This window comes from Sander lucioperca, chromosome 7 (assembly GCF_008315115.2).
Source record: "Sander lucioperca isolate FBNREF2018 chromosome 7, SLUC_FBN_1.2, whole genome shotgun sequence".
Lineage (NCBI taxonomy): Eukaryota > Metazoa > Chordata > Actinopteri > Perciformes > Percidae > Sander > Sander lucioperca.
This window is the reverse complement of record NC_050179.1, coordinates 2,430,863-2,454,117: the sequence shown is the minus strand read 5'-3', so window position 1 is coordinate 2,454,117 and position 23,255 is coordinate 2,430,863. Positions and strand designations below refer to the sequence as shown.

Below are 23,255 nucleotides of genomic sequence, written 5' to 3'. Positions count from 1 at the left end.
CTCCAATTTCTTGTCATCTCTTTACTGTTGACTGTCTAATAAAATCATAAAATATCTAGTAAGTCACATCTGTTTCCACTACTTGCAGTGTGCGGCACACTCCTATCGCCCTATCCAACAGCAGCACCCGTGGAGGAGTTCAGCACGGTTTAAACAGACATAACCTCTCATACCACCATTTTTTTTTAAACCACTGGTTTGGTGCAGGTATAAGGTCTTACCTCGGTTTGATCATGGGCATCTCAAAGGTAATGTTCTCCACCAGTGTCGCATTCAACAGCCAGGGCTTCTGGGAAGCGTAGGCCACAGCGCCTCTCTTCCTACCAGAGGTTTATATACACATAGAGAAGTGTCAAACAATCAATGTGATCTGTTCTCTATGCTCAAATTTGAATTCTTAATGACACACACAGGTTACGGTTTGACCTCTGGACCACAGGGACTCCTCAACCTTTAATAGCTGGTGATGTATTATAAAAACTCATTAGAGACTGTGGCGTATTTGTGTAGTCAATATGCAGCTGAGGGTCGGGGCTAAGTGTGTGAGCAGAGGGAATATCTGGTTCTCTATTATCGTCAGTGGATTTCCAGATAAAACATGATAATTGCTGTTCTCCTCTGCGGATAATCGTGACGCGTCTCCATGGAGACCGCCTGCCGTGTGGCATGTTGTTGTCTGAGCTCACCTGATTTCTCCGTCACCTGCTGCATCTCTGTCCGTGGGACTGCAGAGAAAATATCAAACACACACACAAAAACATGAAATAAGCCATACTGTCCCCTTTGAGATAAACAGATTATCGGCTCCACTTTCATCCTGTAATGATTAACAGAAAACAAACACACACACACACACACACACACACACACACACACACACACGCACACTAACCCATACACGCTTCCCGCACTATGGCAATCATTTCATTGCTCAGCAGACCAAACAGCAGGCCAACCATCCACTGCCCTACATGAACACATCTATCATTAGCTGAGATCTTGTCCTTCCTTTAAATAACCCCCCCGCCCACCCCACCTCCTCCCAATTCTTCTTCCTGTAATTTGCTGATATGGAAATCAACCCGTTTGGACTCTGACTCATTCAGCTCTCGGAGGATCTGATTCCTCTGGCTGAGATGAGTACGTCAACACGGGGTCTGTGGCTGACGGGATGTTTGTTGCTGTTCGCTGGTATCCTGTTCATCTAGCGTATGTCTCTCTCTGTAAGCTGCACTATAACTGTAAAGGCAGGGTGCTTAAGGTGAGAAAAGAATGATTTGTGTGTACTTGCTTAAACACTATACATACACTAAACTTGTGCAACTGTATTTCTGGCATCAGAATGTGTTCCAGAATTATCAAATAAACAAAAAGACTGATGTGACTTTCTGGGGGAAATAAGAAGATTGAATGAAGTTCAATGAAATGAGTTGATTTCTTTCCTCTCCGTTTTTACTGGCTGGTATGTTTTTGAGCAAACCAATTTCATCCTGAGAGGACAACAAAGACTCATTAAGATGGACTCTGGGTTGAGATGACACACACACACTATGTCCCATCCTTCCTTCCTGACTAGGCAGCAGTGTCCCTTATCTTTTCGGAAGCTTTTACTTTTCTCGCCATCAACAGTCCCAGAGCAAAGAGACAGGGTGAGCTAAAAATACTAAAGTCCCCAGTAAAATGTACAGTTAGCTGGGGATTTGTTTTCTCAACTGCAATTACTTAGATGATAAATCTCTCTCTGGATGACGAATTTGATAACTTTAGTGACGAGCAACACGTAGTTAGAAATTATTAAGGGAGTAGGCTTTTCCTTTTATTGTTATGTAGCCCTGAAAGTTTAATGTGGCCAACACCACTATAAAAATATGACATATTATGTTACATTTTAAAGTGTCATGCTTGAGTTTTATTATATCTTGATTGTGTTTCATGCTATTTATTGTTTTGTTTTGTGTACTGGGTATATATTTGGAAGTATGATTTCTATATATTGTTTTATGACAAAATCTAACTAATCCTGAGTGCTATTCTATATACATTCTGAGCTCTGAAATGACTTGGGTGAAAAAATGAAAATGATCATTTCAAGTAACATGCTATTGTTCATGGGGTGAGGTACTTACAGATTTAGTATTTTGTTTACACTGCACATTAAAACTGTCTTTTTTTCACTGTGCCCAGACTATAAAAAACAACATAATGTCCTATACTGTTATTCACCAGACGCTTCCGTTGACACACACTTAAAGCATAACGCTATCAATAGACTTACAGAGCTAAAAGTTTCCTATTTTGTCAGTGTCCAGTTAGACAGAAACAGCCAATGATAAGACACCAGCTGTCAAATGCTCTGTTGACATACTGTTGGCAAACACAGGCCGACATGGATGCCACCCATTACCCATTATGTGTGTGTGTGTGTGTGTGTGTGTGTGTGTGTGTGTGTGTGTGTGTGTGTGTGTGTGTGTGTGTGTGTGTGTGTGTGTGTGTGTGTGCGCGCGCTAAAATTACACCATTTGCATTAGCTAAACCTGTGACAATTATGAAATGTCAACAGAGCTGTATTTATAAGTGGGATTTACAGTCTCCACTCCACTATTGTTCATGCACAACAGCTAAATCAAATGTCTTTCCTCTCATCAAAGATAGTGTACTGCAGTACATTTGCACTTTGGCTACAAAGGCTACAAATATTTTTGAACGTAGTTGATTCATACTAACTTTTGTCCTCAATCTCAGATCTTCATGCAGGTTTAAAATTGTCATTTAAGGCAGATCTAAAAATATATGATGTTTGCACTGGTTGATGTTTGGGTGCTTGGGCATTTTTTTCCTGTTTACTCTCTCTGACTTACCTTTCATCTCCCTCAGACTCCAGGTTTGGCAGGCTGCAGAAAATAGAACAAAACAAATTATGTGTGTATATATATATATATATATATATATATATATATATATATATATATATATATATATATATATACTGTATATAAGTGGAAGTGTATCAAACAATTCTGCAGTTGTTCCTCATCAAAAGTTGTAAAAAATACAGTGAATACTCCCAACCTGGTTATGTAATTTGTAACAGCCCTTCAACTCCCATAAATTCTTATTTTTAGAATAATTAAATGTCTCAAATTGTACACACATACAGTACACTCACACTTGCACATAACAATTCACATTCAGACTCCTAGTTCTAAAATTCATTAAGATCGTATTGGCTGTTTGGAGCTTTGCACATGCTCAGTACAAGCTGCGGTGTATTTTTAGGTTTGCCAATTTGACACCTCTCTTGTTCTGAGAAGGTGACTCTGAGTTCCAACAGTTCACTGCAGCAGCTGTTAGGAAGTGAACTGGTGACTGACATTTAAGAAGCTCTGACATGCAACAAACATGTTAAACACCGCTGTGTCTACTGACTGTGTAAAATAAAATAACATTGAAGTGAACGTTGTAGGTCTAGGCCGGAGGTGTTGAGCGGAATTTATGACCTATATATAACAGAACAAATATGTTTGCGATGTATTTAAACAAAATACATGTTTTTTTTGTTTTTTTAAACAACACAGAAGTGAACAGATGTGACAGGAGAGGCCAATTATCCACATTGGCTCATCTACAACATGAATTGGTATAACAACTTTTTACAACTTAGAAAAAATATTTTAAAATGTCACATGTAAATGTAAATGTATGTTAATGTATGTAAAAACATAAAAATCAACATTTCAAATATAAAATTGACTTTCTTTTAGGGGATGGAGATTTCCTCAATTAGCAGGGCTAAACTGTGCACTTTTTAACAACTCCCAATGAAAATACCCCTTGAGAAAATTACCTCATCAGACCTCATCACCTAACTACACTTGAAAGACACTGAAGTCTGAATGGACAGCTGATTATCTTTATCCTGCAGAAATCGTAAAAACAGGGCAATCATGCCGGAGTTGATGACTTACAGCTTTTATCTCTGAAGCACTGAGGGCTATTTTCCACTGATGTCTATCAACACCTTTAGGATGAAAGGTCACACTAGAGGAGAATTCATGAGGGAGTCGTACAGGACAGTTTCTATCAGCAGCGAGAAATTCAAGACCTATCATCAAAGCCAGGCTAAGGAACTTCCCTCAGTTTCTAACTGTCCTAAATTAACTTAAATGTCCATCATTAAAACTTCAAGCCCCCTAATGATGACAGGGAGTAATGGTGCATGTTGATTGTGATGACCACGCCTGAGGATGCAGCCCTATTTGTCAACAACCATTAATTTTAGTCTCTTAAAGAAGGCTTTTTCTTCCCTTGCTTTTGTGTTTTTCAGTTCTGACACCCAGCTACAAACAATATACTTTACAATGAAGTGCTCGTTTCAGGCTGGGATCAGCTAGTTGATGTGTTGCAGGTAATTACATCAGCAGGTTTGAGGTCACAACCTCGCTATCCAACTGGCTTTGCTGCCCAGTTTTGAGACTCTTGACCTCACTGCACACAAGATATCCAACCTGCACGGAGACCATTACATGTTCATTGCATTATTTATAGCCACCGTAGGGTTATGGTTGACACTTAAGCTTGCTACAGAGGAGCTTTAACGACTCAGGATAATTTCTCAACTGTGCAAAGGTGTAAGCCACCCTGGGCACGTGTCAACTGCTGTATGTTTCAATTTCATGTTGTATGTTTAATGTATCTTATGCTTTCTACAGCAATTTTTCCCACTCAAGACAAATCATAAATTGACTGGACATTAGATAGAAATAGTTTTTACCAACAGAGAAATACCAGACGCTCCCTCGCTCTGTGCCATATTTGGAGTGGGAGAGGGACAACGAGAGCAAAAGGGAGCAGGTGGGTGAGGAGGAGTGGTTGGGTTAGGGGGGGGTCCCACTGATGGAAATGAGAGGTTGTGTTTGTAAAATATGGTGTTGGTAGACACGTCATCCCCCAAAGAAAGATGCCGCCCTCCATGACTTGTAATTTCATCCACTAACAGGTTTTATTTAATCAGAAACTACTCAAGCAAGCAGATATTTCAGTATCTAGACACTAAAAGCATAAAGCACAACTTGTTCCTGATGATGTTGTCATACTGCTGTCTTATCATTGAACCAATTGCTATGGCCTTTTCCTGCAATGTTAGGTACAGCCCTAAGCTCAGAGAAAAGAAAAGAAGGGACACTACACTGACGAGAAAGCATGTCAGAAAAAACTTCAAACACTCATTACCATTTGAGATTGAAAGTTTATTCTTGATCTTGGGAACCAGTAGTTACCGAATAGTGGACCTTGTGCTGAGAGTGTTTTGTCAACTGCTGTTTCCATAGGTCAATTTCAATTTCAACATTTAAGACTACATGGACAAGAAATCCCTAAAGTGCCCAGAAAAAGGAAATTCTGTGAAAACTGGGCAAGTCCATCCGTTGAGGAAGATCATCAACCTAGCACTTGAATGCTTGCCAAAAAAAGTAGTGGGATTGATAATAACGCATAAATAACAGTAAATGTTAAATAATGAGTCTGTTTTTTCAAGTAACTTAAGTAGTTCATATATTAGTTGATTATATAAAGACATGGAGCAATGTTAGCTCAGGCTGAAGATATAAACACCATCAGCTATTCAGTTACAGCTGACTCTCAAAACCACCAATCATCGTCACGCATCAATGAGACCTCATCTTCATAAATGTGACGAGATTGCTCCCTCCTCTCATTAGTCATGCACTTCATTCCTGTCAGGCACATGCTGCACTGGTATTGCCTTTTGCTTTATGTGCATTTCTTATGTCAGTGACTTGTATCTGCTGGTTTGTGATCTGTGCCGAATCTGTCGCATACTCACAGACCCATACCTTATAACTTTACATACATGTGTAGCTCTAAATGTTGCTGACTAAAACACAGCACAACAATAACTACAACAACAACAACATAGTGAAAACATAAGGACAAACTCATCTTAATGTGTCTGAATGCTTCAGGAGGGCAAAATCTAAATGACAGCTCCTTAGTCTCTCCCTGGGACACGTGATAAGTGAGAGGGTTGGGCACCCGGCAGGGTGTACAATCCAATCTAATATCAGAGGCAGTGCCAGCTCGGCCCTGGCATTGGAACAGAAGGAGGAACTGTGTGGGAGGAACTGTGTGTGACTGAGTGTGTGTGTATGTGTGTGTGTGTGTGTGTGTGTGTGTGTGTGTGTGTGTGTGTGTGTGTGTGTGTGGCTGCCAGGGACACCGTGATAATCAAGTAGGGGGAACTAAACTTTGTTGACAAGTGGAGCCCAATAGCGGCGCTATCCTGGGGAGGTGACAAGATACTCAGATGCAGGAGATAGGAGCTAATGACTCCCAGAATGCATCGGGTGGGATATGAGTATGCAGTTTCAGCTGAGCTTTTTCAAATGTGCTCTGTTTTTCTCGATCCACTGGGTTTAGTTTTGCTGAAACTTCTAATTGGCCATTCACATTCTGCTGCAAGATAAGGACTTTCTCAGAAAGACTCTAACGTGCTCCCTTTGTGTTGGTCTGCTGTCTTAACTAAACAGTGGATTGCCATTTTTTTAACTAAACAAAAACCGATCAGAGGAGAGAAATTATTTAGTGCAACAGTACACAAAATAATCACCGCCACAGCCACAAAATTTACTGAACCATCCGCCAACACAATGAAAAGAAACTGAAATGCAGGAGATTATATTCCTGTGAGTGTTCTTGCAATGTGAAGTACTACAGGGACATTTCATTCATTTAGCGCAGTGGTTTTGCAGTATCAGTTCTTTTTCACTGAATTACAAATCCATTTATGTTATATTGCCATGTCGTGGTAAAAGGTCTGATTTTGATGGTAATTGCATTGCCTTGTCAGGACATAGAATGTATTGCTGCAAGAAAATGCATAAATAAAAGCTCCCTGACAGACCAATTACCAGACACGAGTCTGAACGCCAAAAAGACTGAGGGTGAGAAAAAGAATATTGACCAGAGTGCTCTGGGTCTCCATGAATGTAATTCTTTTCAAATTAACCTTTCACCTCTGGATTGGATTTAATTTCAAGAATGAACTGTATAACATACAGTACATGGATTTCCCTGACGGCACATGCATCTAATTGCTTTGTAATTGAATGAACTGTTGTATTTGTGGTAGAATTTTCAGAACACACCATGTAGTAGTTAAGATTAGACAAGGAGTCAACTTAGGTAACATAAGGGTCACTTCCAAAATCTATGTAATGGTGCCATCAATATATTTGTATAACCCAAACTTAACACCTTCAACATGAGATAAATGCTTCATGGAAATACACAGATCCTTTAGAATTGGGATAACACTATACAACACCATATTGTGGTCCAATCCATTGTGTAGTGCTTAATCCTACAATAAGTCTCCTCGATCAAGATTTCATTAAATGCTTCTGTGTAAGTCATCAAAGTCTCCTAAACTTTTTTCACATATACAGAAAGAATCCTGCTCCTGAGTTTTTCCATAACAGTATAGATACTGTAAAGCTACAAAAGTGTACCTCTCTGTCTGTCAGACTGATGAGGCGACAGGAAACTCAATCATTCAAATGCAAAAAGTGATTCAAATGTTTTAACTAAAGTATCCGAGTGGATTGACACAGACAGAAAACAGTGAACTCGAAACTGACCTGTTCCAGGTGACTGTTCCTGACACTCTCTGCATCTCTCCCAGCGCTGCCAGCAGCAGAGACGATTTTCCACAACCCACCTGACCCACAATCATAGTCAGCTTACCTGAGAGGTTTGAGAGGCAATGCATTAAACAGGTGCATAGGGAAACTGGATCAAGAACTAAATAAGGAGAGGCAGATTGTACATCACACCGCCTGATGCTCACCAAAAGGAATCTTGATGTCCACATTAGAAAGTGTTGGTGGTCCATCGGTCCAGGTGAAATAACCGCTAGTTATCTGAGGAGAGCATAGCACAGTCATATTCAGATGTCTCTTTAACAACTAAACAGTAAACATGTCATCCACAATGCTGTAAAGTGACAGTGAAGCAATAAGAAGTAAATGTAACCTCTTTCTTATTCACTTGATCCAGGGGAAGGACGACACTGGTGCTATTTATTTTTTATGGAGCCGAATCACTGCAGTTTGAAATTTTCCAGAGCTAGACGTAGAACTAATTTTCTTACATTTTAATGGAATTCCAATCAACAGCATCCCAGATATTAATAACAAATGTCAAGTGCAAATCAGTGCAATTGTGAAAATTGCAGTGCCCAGAAATTTGACGCATCATTCCAAGTTTTATCAAAATGTGTCATCTTGTGACAGCCAATTAATCTGTCCTTCCTGTCTTAGGCCCCAGCCTGCTCTATATTACCAACCTCTCTCTCTCTCCTCCACGTCTGTACCTGACTATTTATAAAAAAGCTAGTGTTCATCCCCTACTCAAAAAAACCTCTTTCGACCCCGCCCAGTTTGAAAACTATAGGCCAATCTCCAAACTACCTTTCTTTTTGAAAGTTCTTGAAAAAACTGTTGCTGACCAACTTTCGCAAAAAACATAGTATGGATACCGCATTATTAACAGCGTACTCACACTTGGCCCAGTTGCCTTGAACCGTGCCTGAGCAAGATTGTCCTCACACCGTCCACCCGGGCACAGTACACACTAGTCAAACGAACCGGACTTTTGGGGTCAAACGTGCTTGGGATTTTAAGATACTGTGGCCAAGATTAGTTTGATACATAAAAATAGTCACAGCATATAGTTTGTAACCTTATGTAGATGTAAACTAAGGTCTGATCATTCTTTTTAAGTCCAAAACCAAAACCCAATTGCAGATTTATTTTTGAATACATATGATATGTTTGATGATAAAAGGTTTTATTAGCTTTTTGGTTCAATTTGCATTTTTAAATATATTAATTGTAATTACCCAATTTACCTGAAGCTTTTTTACAGCCTTATACCTCAGTGTATTTATTAACACACTCTGACCAGCACTGCTTTTCTGTTTTCAGGCTCTCTTTTGATTGGAATAATTTACCATAACTTCTTTTGAATGATTGGAAAATAGCAAAGGGTTGACAACATAACAGGAACTGATTATTGATTTTTGTCCCTCATGCAAAGAAATCTCTAAAGGTCTTAACAAAACCTGGAGAGAAAGTGTGTTTGCCCGCAATAACTCAGTCAGTGTCATTTGAAATGACTGACCTTAAACAAAAGGTAAAATGTTCACAATTGTGAAGGCCGCTCTAACTGCTACATCACCACTGCAATGTTAAAGGTCCCATGGCATGAAAATTTCACTTTATGAGGTTTTTTAACATTAATATGAGTTCCCCCAGCCTGTCTATGGTCCCCCAGTGGCTAGAAATGGTGATAGGTGTAAACCGAGCCCTGGGTATCCTGCTCAGCCTTTGATCAAATGAAAGCTCAGATGGGCCGATCTGGAATCTTCCCCTTATGATGTCATAAGGGGAAAGGTTACCTCCCCTTTCTCTGCTTTGCCCGCCCAGGGAATTTGGCCCACCCATGAGAAAGAGAGAGACATCATGGCTTGAAAACAAGGGAAGCATGGCAGTTGGTCAAGGCCACACCCCCACCCTCCACCTTGCCCCCCCTCTCTCCTCCTCAATAGCATTTAAAGCTACAGACACAGAAATGGCACATCCTAAGGAAAGCTCATTGTGGGACTGGCTCTAGTGGCTGTAATTCTGCACCAAGGCTGAATTTCGGGAAAGAGACTTCAGATACAGTATTAGGGGACCACTAAGGCCTATATAAAAGCATCCAAAAAATGCAGCATGTCATAGGACCTTTAATAAAACCTGGAGGAATATTACATCACTCCGTCCTTTTGTCTCTCTCACCTTGATACAGATGTCTTGGTCAACCTCCTGGTAGGGTCTGTTGCCCTCGTGGTCTCCCTGTGAGCTGTAGTTGTTCCAGTCATCCCTCGGAGGGCGCTTCCGGTTCACCACCTTTAGCGGCTGGAGGTGGCGGGACAAAGAGGAGGAGGAGGATGAAGGGAAAGATTTAGAGGGTTTCTAGGGGAGGGTTGTATAACATCAGGCACAAAGGACAAAGGGGTAAATGGTGATATTAATTGGAAGACGATAAGGTGGAGGAAGAAAACAACAGTCAGTAAAGTGAGACAGCCTGGACGTCGCAGAAGGGAAGATTGTAAGTATCCAACTAGTTTAAATCTAAATCAAGCCAACCCAAAAACATGTGTTTACATGTACTTACCACAGCCTGGTATCTATTTTGGTTGTGATTGCTGGAGCCAGAGGTTACCATTGCTCTGGGCTCCTGTTCATCTCCAATCTCATCGCTTGAGAAAAACTCGCTGAGCTTCTGAACACTGATTAAACAGAAAGAAACAGAGAAACGTATGATGACTTATGAAAATAAAATGAATCAGTATTCAAAACATACTGTTGATGGATCACTAATGCTGTATGTAATTAGTGGAGCAGACACCCAAAAGCAACATAGACTTTGAAAGAGCTCACTTTCATTTATGTAAAAATAACAGCATCCCTGCTGTCATATCATTCAGTGAAACAGATTGAAAAATCTATGAAACATGATACACTAACAATGAGCTTTATCTTTAATGTATCTCTCTGTGTCACACACACACACACACACACACACACACACACACACACACACACACACACACACACACACACACACACATCTCTGAGTTAAATCACTTATCTTCTACTTCACTACCTAAATGAATACAAATGCTTCCCTGATGAGCTTTATCTTTAATGTATCTCCCCACACACACACACACACACACACACACACACACACACACACACACACACACACACACACACACACACACACACACACACACACACACACACACACACACACACACAGTGCGTCTCACTATCTTTGTGGGGACCCGTCATTGACATAATGCATTCCCTAGCCCCTTACCCTAACCTTAACCATCACAACTAAATTCCTAACCTTAACCCTTACCCTAACCCTAACCATAACCTAATTCTAACCCTAATCCTAAAACCAAGTCTTAACCCTCAAACAGCCCTTTGACCTTGTGGGGTCCAGCATTTTGGCCCCACAAAGCTGTCCGGACCCCACAAATATACTGAATTCCTGGTTTTTGGACCCCACGAATATAGTTAAACAAGAACACACACACACACACACACACACACACACACACACACACACACACACACACACACACACACACACACACACCTCTACATCTCTGAGTTAAATCACTTATCTTCTACTTCACTACCTAAATGAATACAAATGCTTCCCTGATACAGGGTATCTAAATTGAATTACTAAATCTGTGCTTAATGTCAGATCTGACACTGGGACTCATTTCCTTCAATTTGTTCATCTATGTCTCATGGATTAAGACATTCAGTATATAGTAGAGAAGTGCAGGTAACATGCCACAGTGAAACCTGTGTGTTAGAGCAAATACATTGCAATAGTGACATCAGTATGATGTATATTATCTGATGATGTTCTTATGTTACAATGTGTATGTATTGACTCTTGAAACACAATGACTTTTACAATATTAGGCTATTTTCCTCCACGAAGACATTTTCTCGTGTTGAGGTGTGAAGATGAACTGAATCTTCACTGTAAGTTTTTTTGTTCCTGGTGTCTGACAATGTGTGTCAGATCACACAGTCCCAAAATAGACATATCCGTGGATCACAGGCAGAATTAGCATGTCTCCTAAAGGCCCATATAGAAAACGACTGATGTTAGTTTCATCATCCCCACCCATTAAACTCCTGCCCTTTCAAGACATAAGGATAGTGATGATGGGATTTAAACTGGCATGCTCTCCTTGCCTGTACAATCTCAAAGAAAAGAGTTCTGCTTCATTGACATCATGAGGCAGACATTCTGGAACACGGATTTAATCTTTTAAGCAGTACATTGATTCATACTGGATTTTGTTAATACTCCGTCGGTAAAGATTATGCTTCAAGAAGGAGTAAATAACCAAGAGTTTGCTACTCACAGAACACCCAAATGTTAAATGACATTTTCTTCTAATTTTCCTAATGTCTAATTATACATAGAAAGTGAACACTTGAATTCTTTTGCACTATACACTCTCTTGCAGCTCAGGCCAACCCTTTTGATGTTTTGACATTGCAGTATGTTTCTATTGTGGTTTTTACTGAACACCCAAACTTTAAGTGGGATTTCTACTGTACACTGCATTCCCATTTTTTTCAAGTGCTCCTGTTTTTTTTTGCAAGTTATTGTAATTGTTTTCTATCTAAAATGTATCAAGACATCTTGAGCAGTAGAGCACTCTTCCTGCAGATATAAGCATGTGAGCTAAAAAATAAAAAAATAAAAGGTTGATCATTTATCTCTGCATTGCCCTGTATAGATCTGTAAAAATAAAAGTGAACCTACATCAACTGCATCACTATAATAAGCAAAGCAGCATACAGTATATATGGGGAGTTACTGACTTGTGCAGCATCAAGCCTAATCACAAGACGTTTTGACTTCCAAACTAATTGTGAAGCTAAATGCTAAAATAATTAGGCACAACGTCTCACTCGGAGACACTTAAAACAACAGAAAATTGAGGCACTTTGTTACATGAACAAAGGCTGATCCGATAAAGCAGCTGATCCACCTACTGCAGGAAAAGGTCAAGTGTTTCATCTAATCATGTTGCTTTTCACTAATTTGTTTATTGTCATTCCTGTTTCTGTTGTTGCAGTGTCCTTCCACATGACTATTTTCAGACATTTTCTAACCAATAAACATTAAAAAAACAAACCAGTTTTAATCTGGTGCTATAATTATGAAACTGTAGTCTTTGTCATTTATTTTTTTCAAAAAAAAAAGATAAGCTGCATGAAGGTGATAAATCTGACATTGAACTCTACTGTAAAAAAATATATATTTTAGTTTCTCACCTAACAAGAGCCTTGACGGTGGAGCGCACAACGCTGGAGAGCAGGAAGAGGGGGGTGACCAGGATGTGAAAGAGGGACAGAGAGGCAAAGGCCACAGCTGGGGACAGATCAGCGTCCTCGGAGATGTGAACATGAACCACAAACGTCTGCAGGATGAGAGGGAGGAGAAAATGGCCGAGGTTAGTCTCAACCGCATGGATTTAGATCTTTAAACTGGCTGATAGTCATTCATGGCCTGTTGAAGGTGAAAACCTCATCAAAGAGAAACTGAAGTCATTCTCTGTACTGGCTGTCAGCATCAAGTTGCTGTAGAACTTGAGTTTTTGTATCAAGAGGTTGAGGAGCACGGTGAAATCAAATCAAAGTTAAATCACTAGTCTACGTCTGTCGTTTACAATCGTCCTTCTCCCTGCTATCTGTCTGATTTTTCCAATGTGTCACCTCTCCAGTCTACAACCATGAAGGACTTCTATAAATACAGACAGTATTTAGTGTTGTGCTGTCAGGGAGTCCTCCACTGTGTCACTGTGAAATGTCACTGGACACTGGCACTGTCTGTCTCCGCTCTGTCCTTCACACAGGGCGAAAGTAAACAGGATGCTCTCTGCTCAGTAGTTATTGTCTCTGTTTATAACTAGACACAACTATAAGCACATTGAGCGAAGTAGTTTGGATCATTTAATGGTAGCGCTAGAATTTAAACTCACCGTCAATACAGCTGCGATGGGAATGGCTGCATTCATGAAAACTGAAAGTAGGAAAAGACACAGACATGAGGATGTGAAGGCATCTTCCAGGACTTTACCCAGTGAAAATAAACAATATTAAAACAAGTATTTTTTTTAGTTACTATTTAATTACTATTTTTTGACTTTTTTTTTTAATTGCTACTGTACATTGTTTTTTCTCAGCAACAAAAAAGCAGTAGTTTATCCATGTTAACTCACAGATATTTTGGTGGGTCATTTAAATGGAATGATTATTTGGTTATGTACAGTATGGGATGAGGACATTCAAAAAACATTTGGATTCATAAAAACCTTTCGAAACCAATTAAACTAACTCAAAAATACATGGCTTGTGGTGTGCTGTTGGACCAATGGTCTCCAAGTGCATGCTGGGTAATAACATACCGTAAGGACATTTGTTGCTCGTCTTCCCCCTTTGTTGCCTATTTTTTGCTACACTCCATCCATTAACAACTATGCAGTTAATTCAAAATGTCATGAAATACCATGTAAAAAATGAATGGATGCCAAGATAAAAACAAGGTTGTAACTGCAGTGACAGTGTTTTACGTAGATAAATCTGGGCTTCTATTACGGTCATGAAATCATTCTGTTCCATTACTCTTGTCAAGGAGGAAATCATGATCGCTCAGTCTTCTTAAATTCTGCAGTTATTGATTTTAGATTGGAAACAGTCTATTACAGGACTGGAGCCATGCAGACTGCAGCCAATGTTCAATTGGATGAAGATATTGAGGACAATCTGTAGAAAACAAATAAGTATTGAGTGACCATGTTATGATGCCTTAGGTAGAGTAAATGGGAAATGAAAAATACAATAATCCATGTTAGCTGTGCCTAAAACATTAGTTACATTTACATCCAGTTATTTTCATACGTATGTGTTGAATTATAAATGTTGACTGGAAACTGTGGGGTTCAATAAAGTTGGAATTATAATAGAAATACAATAGTCAAGTAAATAGTGATATAGTGTAAAGCCGTGTGCCTTCCTGTGAATGTTTTTATTCAATAAAATGTTCCATATTATGCTAATTTTTTGGATTCATGCTTGTATTTTGGGTTTCTACTAGCATATGTTTAATGTTTGCTAGTGTTTAATGCTTTCATGTTAAAAAAGAATTTTTTTTCAGATGATTGTCTGAATATATCTGAATATTCACCCTCTGTCTGAAACACTCGGTTTTAATTTCTCTTTCCTACATCTGTGATCTTGCCATCTCTCCACCGTCATTTCAGCCAGGGAATGACTGTAACAGCACTGTAGCAGCACTTTATATTATGTTTATATTTATGTGTATATATAGTATACTTGTAACATCACAATGGTACAGAAGTCCTGGCAGCTTGTTTTAAGGCATAGTTTCTGAACACGGTCTGTGTGCATTTCTCTGTGGATTGAATGTTGTGATACTTTCACAGTATTTATATAGCACCTGAACCTGCATTATAATCAAAAGACACGGAAATCTCACATTTTACAAAATGGGACCTTCTATTCCAAATGTGAGAGAGCAAAGTTTAGTGTGTGCAGAGAAAACAAAGGGCCTTACTGGAGATGGATGTGTAAAGAGCAAAGGCCTGCAGGCTGGTGAGCTCTTTGCCCCTGGTTTCCTCCACACTGTCACAGAAGATGTGTTCCCAGGCATACAGCTTCAGCAGCTTGATGCCCCGCAGCAGCTCATTGGTCTTCTTTAGACGTTCACTGGAGTATTCCTGCAAGTAGAAAAAAGTGAGACTTTGATTAAACATACGTAATCTGACACATCAAGGACATAAACCATAAGAGGCGCAGCCAGAGGTCGACGTGAACTCTACTTCATGGGTTCAACTGCCAACACAAACATCTAAGCCATTAAATTAAAGTGTTTCTTCCCTGGTATGAAATACCGCTCCACAATATCAACAACTAAAGGAGCTTAGAAGCAGCAGAAAGGCTTGAGGCGAGATGAGCATATCTTGCATAATTTGTCGTTCCTTCTAACAAATATTGAATTCTCCAAGAGGACAATGACTCTTAATTTGAGGTGTCCAGCTAAGTGTGTGTGTGTGTGTGTGTGTGTGTGTGTGTGTGTGTGTGTGTGTGTGTGTGTGTGTGTGTGTGTGTGTGTGTGTGTGTGTGTGTGTGTGTGAGATGATTCAACACCCTCATTACATCCACTTCATTACCTGGTATAAGGTGGGCAAGCCAATATTGACCAACACTGTTTGCAAAGTTCTGCGTGATCTCTTTAAAACAAACGCAGCTCAGAGGTCACACCAATTGAAGACATTTTTCTGTGATGTACTAGAAAATTAGGTTTCTAAGATTCTTTGATTCTACCATGATTATAACAAAAGAAAGAGACTAAAGCGACGCTAGCAGCTGTGTGAGGCTGCAATGCTGATTGCAAAGGCAATCAAAGTAGTGGACAAATTGAGGCTTTGTCCTGATAATGGTGCTAAATGATACATTGGGGAAAAGCTCACAAAGACCTTGAATGTCTGCAGCAAATTGCATGGTATTCCATCCATTAGAACTTTCACTCTGAACAACAAGTGTCGACCTCATGGTGGTACTAAAGGAAAAGTCGGGGGATCACCAACATCAGCAGGATTCATCCTCAGGGGCCTAATGAATGTCTGTACCAAAATATGTGTCAATTAATCCAGTATATGTTGAGATATTTTACAGAAAAAGTCAAAACTTTGACCTGCCGGTGGTAGATGAAAAGTCAGGGGATCAGCAAAGTCATAAGGACACATCCTCTGGTTACCATTAGTGTTTGTACAAAATATTCTACAAATCAATCCAACAGCTTAATGTCTGTACAAAATTGCATGGCAATACATCCAATAGTTAAGATATTTTAGTCTGGCAAAGTGGTGGACTGATCGAACAACTGCCTGCCAGACGAGCAAACACTGCCTTCCAGAGCCACTTGTATGGCTAAAGATAGATCAAAAATAGTCACAAGCAGTACTGCATCTTTGTAAAAGAGCCATTAAAAATACTCACCAGGGTGCTCTTTTGTGTTTGGGACAGCTTGGTGGCCACAAAGTATTGTACAGGAGCTAACACAGCAATGACGGTTGCTCCAATCAAGGCACTGATTCCCAAGAGGTAGTAGAGCAGGATCACTCCCAGAATAATCTGAGAGTGGAAGATACAGAGGAAGAAAGAAAGATATCATTTTAAGAGAGATAAATGTGGAATACAAGATGTCCTTCAGTTACACATCGCTCCCCACTGACCGTATGAAAACCGTATTAGTACAGTGCACAGTACAGAGGCAGTGACCTTGAGCATAATGACATCAGCATACATTGCAAGAATATGGCAGGTGACATACATCTTAAAACACTCATTTCTGATACCTACAAAGCAAATGTTGAGAGAATGACAGCAGCCTTTGAAGAGACATCATTATTTAACTGGATGTATACACTGCCATTCATGCTTACAAGTGAAGGAACATGAAAAGCTGGACATTTCTACAAGGTTCTGGATTTCAAATACATGACTCTTTACTCGGTCAGTAAGTTGAACAATGACGTAATAATGATAAAACTCAAGCTTTTTTTGTCCACCACCAGAGAATAACTAGCTCTCTCCCGGTTTACAACAGCGATGAGTCATGTCTCCACATGCCCTTGGCTTCTTCCCACCGTCTTTGGCATCATACTGAACGCATGCTGGATTCAGGAATCACCAGGACACACAGAACCAGATGGAGATGGATGTGACATTTCACATTTACACACCCTCGCCTTCATCTGTCACAGTGTCACTGGAAACTAGTGGTGTGCGATACTGCAAAATTTAGTATAGATCCGATACCAAGTAAATACAGGGCCAGTATCGCCGATACCGATACTTTTTAATAATTAAGGTGGATTCATCATCAAATTGCTAAATCTGAATGAATTTTCATGACCTTTAAGTGTTTTTGTGATTTTTCCTTTGGATTATTAATAAGTTAAAATAGAATTTTCATATGCTGGTATAAATTTGTTGGGTTAACACTGTATCTTACAGCCTTTTTACAAATTATACAGCTTGCCGTTGTTTCATTTTTGGCCTGAAAATATAGCGACACAGCGCTCCTCTTCCTCTCTGCCATTCTTCTGCTCCATCTCTGTCCTGCTTGTGTGTGTGTGTGTGTGTGTGTGTGTGTGTGTGTGTGTGTGTGTGTGTGTGTGTGTACTGCTGGCCGGCTGGTTGCTTGTTTGTTTGCATGGCGCCGCTGAGTCATGTGACGGTACAACATCAAATCACAAGAGTGGGGAGGAGGAGCAGTGACAGGAGCGGCACTTGAAAGCAGCGGCACTTAGACAGAGACAGCCAGGTCGCCTCTTTGATGAAACCGCAGTAGTGCATACTGGAATGAAACTAAAATTAAAGTATCAATCTCATTACACTGGTATTGATCAATATCAATACCAACGTTGGTATCGATATTTGGATCGATCCGCCCACCACTACTGGAAACGAGGTGGGTGGTGGGCGAGAGAAAAGCAGGATGTGATTTGAGTTCCTTGTAATAACTATAAAAAAGAAGCAATGAGTGCCACTTAGGTATGAGTCTTATGTAACCATGGCATTTAGCACGGCAGTGTACAATTGTAGAGCGTCTAACCCTTATGCCGTTTCTGTCAGCCTCTCACATGAATCACGCCTGATTTAAGTATGTGTTCTTGTTAAAAAAGCGTCACAATACATATAGTTGCATAATGTATCATCACTCCTTCTAATTCGCCAGACTGCTTCAGAACTGCATCCCTTAGCACCTCAAGAACTACTGTAACTACTGACCATTTGGGAGTTTGTCCCTGTGGTCACTTTAACAAATATGTAGTCTGGATCAATGAAAGTACATATCCAGGATATCTGACATCCGGCGGGTGATGTCAGACTTTATCCCTCATAATCCGCTCTCTGTGTGTTGCCATTCTCAGAATCCCTTCACTACGGGAAACAACAAACTTCAAGCTAGCAAGCTACATGATGCAAATGGCCCGTTTCCTGTGCATTTTCTACTATGACAAGTAAAAATGTCTGCTGTGAAAAGGGCCTAATACTGAACACACTTTATGCTAAAAGGTTGGATACGGTACAGAACTGGTTCCTGGAGAGAGATCATTTTGCATTGCATTGCAATTCCTGTTGTCATGTATTCAGGGAGGTGATAAAAAGGGCTAACGTCAGTCCAGTCATTTGACTGAAAAACATGTGGATTCAAATGTAACTGGAAGCTGCAACAAAGCCCTAGAAAACGATGGACCTCCAAAAGCACAATGTTGCGTCCCATCAGGGTAGGGGGCAGTTAAAATTGAGCACAATGGATTCATTCACAGTTTGGGGGAGACAGGTAGGTACAGATAGCGTACACTAATGCAGCTCAGACCTCAGAGGAACCAGCAGCAGCATACTGATACTGAAGGGTGTTAACACAGCCTGCTTCTGATCTGCTGTGGCTGTCTTTTTATTCATGACATTCTCAAATTGTTTGCTGCCTGTTTGACTTGGCCAGACAACAAAGTACTATACAATTGTTTTCAGCATATGGGATAATATTATGCTTGACAAACCTCCAATGACACTGAATGGTAGATAACACAACACAACCTTAGTTAACCAGACATTCGTCATAAAGATGTTCAGAAGCTGGTGTTAGAGAGTGGTGTGTCTGCATATCTATATACAGTCCATGGTTAACGCCTTTAAAGGTAAAGGCAAAGGTTACCATGGAGACAGTACCTCAGGCAAACTAAAATGTCAATAGGTGATGATGTCAGTTGACAAAGATCTGTGTCCCGGGCCGGTTACTGAATCCTGTATGTACAATATTTAGTTACCAAATATTATGGTCCCTGGGATTCATCCTTGTATTTTTTTGTCTCAGTCATCTTTTTGGCATTTCAAATTAGGCCGTCTACACACTGGCTGCGTGTAATAGTACTTTACTGTATTGCTTGCTGCAAAAAACAAATTTCTGCTAAATAAAAAAGTCCATCACCACCAAACCATTGTACGAGTGCTAAAATAGCATATGGCTGATTGTGTTTCCATGTCTAAATCGTGTCCATTTTCCTCTCTGAAAAGTCTTGTGGTCAATCATTATTCAAAAGTCAGCTCTGCTAGCCTAGAAATCTAGACGCACCCTAGTGGCAGCAAATTTATTTTGCAGCCACTCTCTGTTGGCTTGCAAGCTGGAAAAACCAAACTCTGGTCAGGCCAATCACATCGTGTATAGAGTCGGTAGGCGGGCTTATGGCTGCTGCTGGGAACAGCGGCCTTCTGGAAGACTTGGAGTTAAACTTTTCTTTGAGAAAAGAACAAAGAACGGCACTGAAATCATTCTTATAAAAGGAAGATGTGTTCGGAGTTTTGCCGACCGGATACGGCAAAAGTTTAATCTATCAACTAGCTCCGCTACCTTCTTCGTTGCTCTGCCTGGTTGTAGTGCTATCCTATTGCGTGCAGAGGGAATTTGAAAGACAACCGTTTATCCCGCCCCTCAGATTGAGCTCCGTCAATGGTGAGTTCCCAGACTCAACATCTTGATGTGGGTCTGGCTTGTCAGGCTACATCTCTGCTGCTCTTTCACCACAGCTATTGTTGTTCTTCTAAATGAACAATATGCAACAGCAGCAGGTAAATGTGGCTAACTATATCTCTATTTCAGGCAACGAAAGGATTAGAAGCCACAGGGTAGAAAGAAACAGCAGGTAAGTATGACAAGAAAATATCTTGAATAGAGCGCAAAGAATAAAAAAAATATATGCATTAACTCACAGACATTGCAGTATATCCAGCAGGTTTCCTGGGACACTGGATTTCCTTGAGAAACTAACTGACCTCCAGTATTTGCTGAAATAGTATTTGTATGATTCACCAGGGTGGTTGGTTTCAACTCTAATTTCTCCTGAGGATTTATTGGTTTATGAATATCAACATTGATTATACAGTACTATGTGTCATGAATTACACAATTACCTTATAGGACAGCATTTCAGAAAAGTCTGTCTGATTTGTATAACAAACAGTTGTTGAAGAAAGCCGAATCCACCCCCTGCACCTAGAGTTTCAGACCCTGCCTTCTGGTTCGCGCTTCAAATAACCACTAGTCAAAACCAACAGATACAAACACTCATTCATACCCTCAGCCATCTCACTGCTAAACTTAAATAGGATAAGGTCATATCAGCTTGACCACAACCACGCATGATAACCATGGCTTTTTAAAAAATGTAATTGGAATTATTTTACATTTGTTTAAATTTGTTTTGTTTTTTGTTCTTACATGTTTGCTATTCATTGCTGTATTTGTATTGATCTTGTATGGTCACTGCTGCGAAACCAATTGCACCTTTGGAGACAAATAAAGTTCTACTTGACTTGACTTGAGCATTAAGTGTGAAGGTCACAGGCTAGCAATCGACTGCACAAATTTGCAATGAATCTTCCCAGAGGGGCTATAACACATGACGCTCCTTTCTCAGCCTTCACATCTCTGTACAATCCTGTATTTCACTTTATCGTTAAGTGAGGTTTGCCCTGTACTATGAACCTCATGAGAAATGATATACTATAATAAGATATAATAATAAACAAGATAATCCACTCACCCACCACCCACAAGCAATGACGGTGATGATGATCAGACAGAGGTACAAGTCGTATTTTGGCGTTGTTCAAGTTCAATGTAGGAAGTTAAATCACTTTTTTGGGAAAAAAATAATACCAAGTCCGGACCTCGGTTTCCTTAATGTTAGATATGGCTATGAATGCAGCACAATGCAGCACACAACAATCCACATCCAGTGTAAACAAAAATGCAGTGGAACAAACACCTTTGAAAAGTCTAACACAAAGAAAATAGTGCAACAATACACAATACGAGGAATGAGCCATGCAATAACAGAAAGGCAGCAAAACGGCAAAAATGACATGTGCCTGCTCAAAAGGTAGCTACAAGTCGGGGCTACGGCACTTAAAGATATAACACATGGGAGCCGCAAAAACTCAATAGCAGAACAGCAAGTTTCTTACCTGTACTGGCATGGCCCACAGGTTAGGACAGAGGAAGAAGAACCACATGAGCTGGTTGGTATCTATAGCAACCAGGTTACAGATCTGAGCAACAGTTAACTCGCCCATGGACATGTTGGAGGTGCACAGACGCATGATCTTGTTGTAGATTTTTGTCTGGGGAGAGGACAACCACATTTAGAGCCATGTGGACAAACAGTAGGACCTCAATAAACAGTTTTTGGCAGTCACATGTTACATGGAGAATTTGCTGTACCTGAATGGCCCCGCGCAGGTTGATGCCCGTTTCAATGGCCACATAGTAGGAGGCCTGGAGGAAGGTCCTCTGAAGGAGCAGGGCGAAGAAGAGCAGCACAGTCAGCACATATGCATTCTCCAGAAACTCCTTGGAGGAAATGAAATTGATCCCCAGCAACCTTATCTGGAAGCAGGGACACACAGGGAGAGGGGGAGAGAAAGGTATCGACCAGTTTATCATTGTTAGTCAGGTCAGGTCGTCAACCACACAAACTGAACTTTGCAGGATTGGATTCAACTTGGAGAATTTCTGTCAGTGATGAGTTTCAACTAAAACTGTTATTGTTCCATCACTTCAAAAGTCGAAGGTAGCTGTAACCATTTAAAATGTATAATTTCCATTTCACAGCAGGCTCCAAAATTGTGTGTGAAATTCAATCAAACTTAAGGGAAGTGGAGCCCTAGGAGTCACACAGCTGATATATGGAGTGTGAGATGGAAACCAAATGAGAATGGCTCAGCTACAAGAGACGGATACGGTATCTCCCTCAAAGATTAATTAATTCTGCATCATGTAGGTCATTCACTCAGGATTACAAATTATTGATTAGAAACGTGCCTCAACTCCACATCCACTCATCTTTGAAATTGATCTGGTCTCTTTTTCATCCCACCGCAAAAAACACTTTTCTGACTCTTTCTCTCTATAAGACCCAGAAAAGGCTATCCTGCTACAGTCTCATTGGCTCAAATTGTCAATATTTCCCAAACGGGCATATTTTCAGTCTTCTCTCGAAACTGACATCCTGTCAAGAACATTTACTTTTAGTGCTTGGCAAGGCTTTCAACTATTTCCCAATTAACTATTGATATTACACCGGTTCGTGTGGACGTGAATTTCAAACTAATTGTTTAAGAGTTATTCTTACAGAAGGATGCCTGAACGGCTGTCTGATATGGCAGTCTGCCCTGTAGAAACCGAGACAACTCCGCCAGCAATGCGTCTCATTAATATTTGATGAGGATTAAATTAGTACACCAATGGGGCAGGTGCACCAGGGAGAGAGGGCATCATAAACGTCTCATCAGTGACATTTGAGAGGCAGGAGGAAGACATGTGACGTGTCTGTCATGTCTGCTAAAGATGTGTTTGTCTGTGTCTGAATCCTTGTCTCAGTTCTCTGTTCATTTCTGACAACATCGACATGTTTTTACAGAAAATGTTAACTTTGACCCCAAACTCCTGTGCCAACCAATGTCGGTTGTGTCTGCATATTACGTGTT

The 23,255-nt window shown here is 40.3% G+C and overlaps 1 protein-coding gene across 6 annotated transcripts in view; it reads right to left on the bottom strand.

The window, feature by feature from the left end:
* abcc8 (ATP-binding cassette, sub-family C (CFTR/MRP), member 8) overlaps positions 1-23,255 on the bottom strand; it is a 67,118-nt gene that overhangs the window by 21,187 nt on the left and 22,676 nt on the right. For 4 of the 6 annotated variants that reach the window (XM_036003187.1, XM_036003188.1, XM_036003189.1 and 1 more), the window contains 13 exons: positions 21,991-22,155; positions 21,735-21,890; positions 16,698-16,832; positions 15,253-15,415; positions 13,658-13,698; positions 12,951-13,096; positions 10,237-10,351; positions 9,858-10,034; positions 7,865-7,937; positions 7,656-7,761; positions 2,859-2,891; positions 687-725; positions 222-320 (listed from right to left, as the gene is read on the bottom strand). In XM_036003187.1, coding sequence (XP_035859080.1) covers positions 222-320; positions 687-725; positions 2,859-2,891; positions 7,656-7,761; positions 7,865-7,937; positions 9,858-10,034; positions 10,237-10,351; positions 12,951-13,096; positions 13,658-13,698; positions 15,253-15,415; positions 16,698-16,832; positions 21,735-21,890; positions 21,991-22,155 — 1,448 coding nt within the window. The remainder of the gene's footprint in view (positions 1-221; positions 321-686; positions 726-2,858; positions 2,892-7,655; positions 7,762-7,864; positions 7,938-9,857; positions 10,035-10,236; positions 10,352-12,950; positions 13,097-13,657; positions 13,699-15,252; positions 15,416-16,697; positions 16,833-21,734; positions 21,891-21,990; positions 22,156-23,255) is intronic. The other 2 variants (XM_031282736.2, XM_031282737.2) reach the window with 1 other exon arrangement.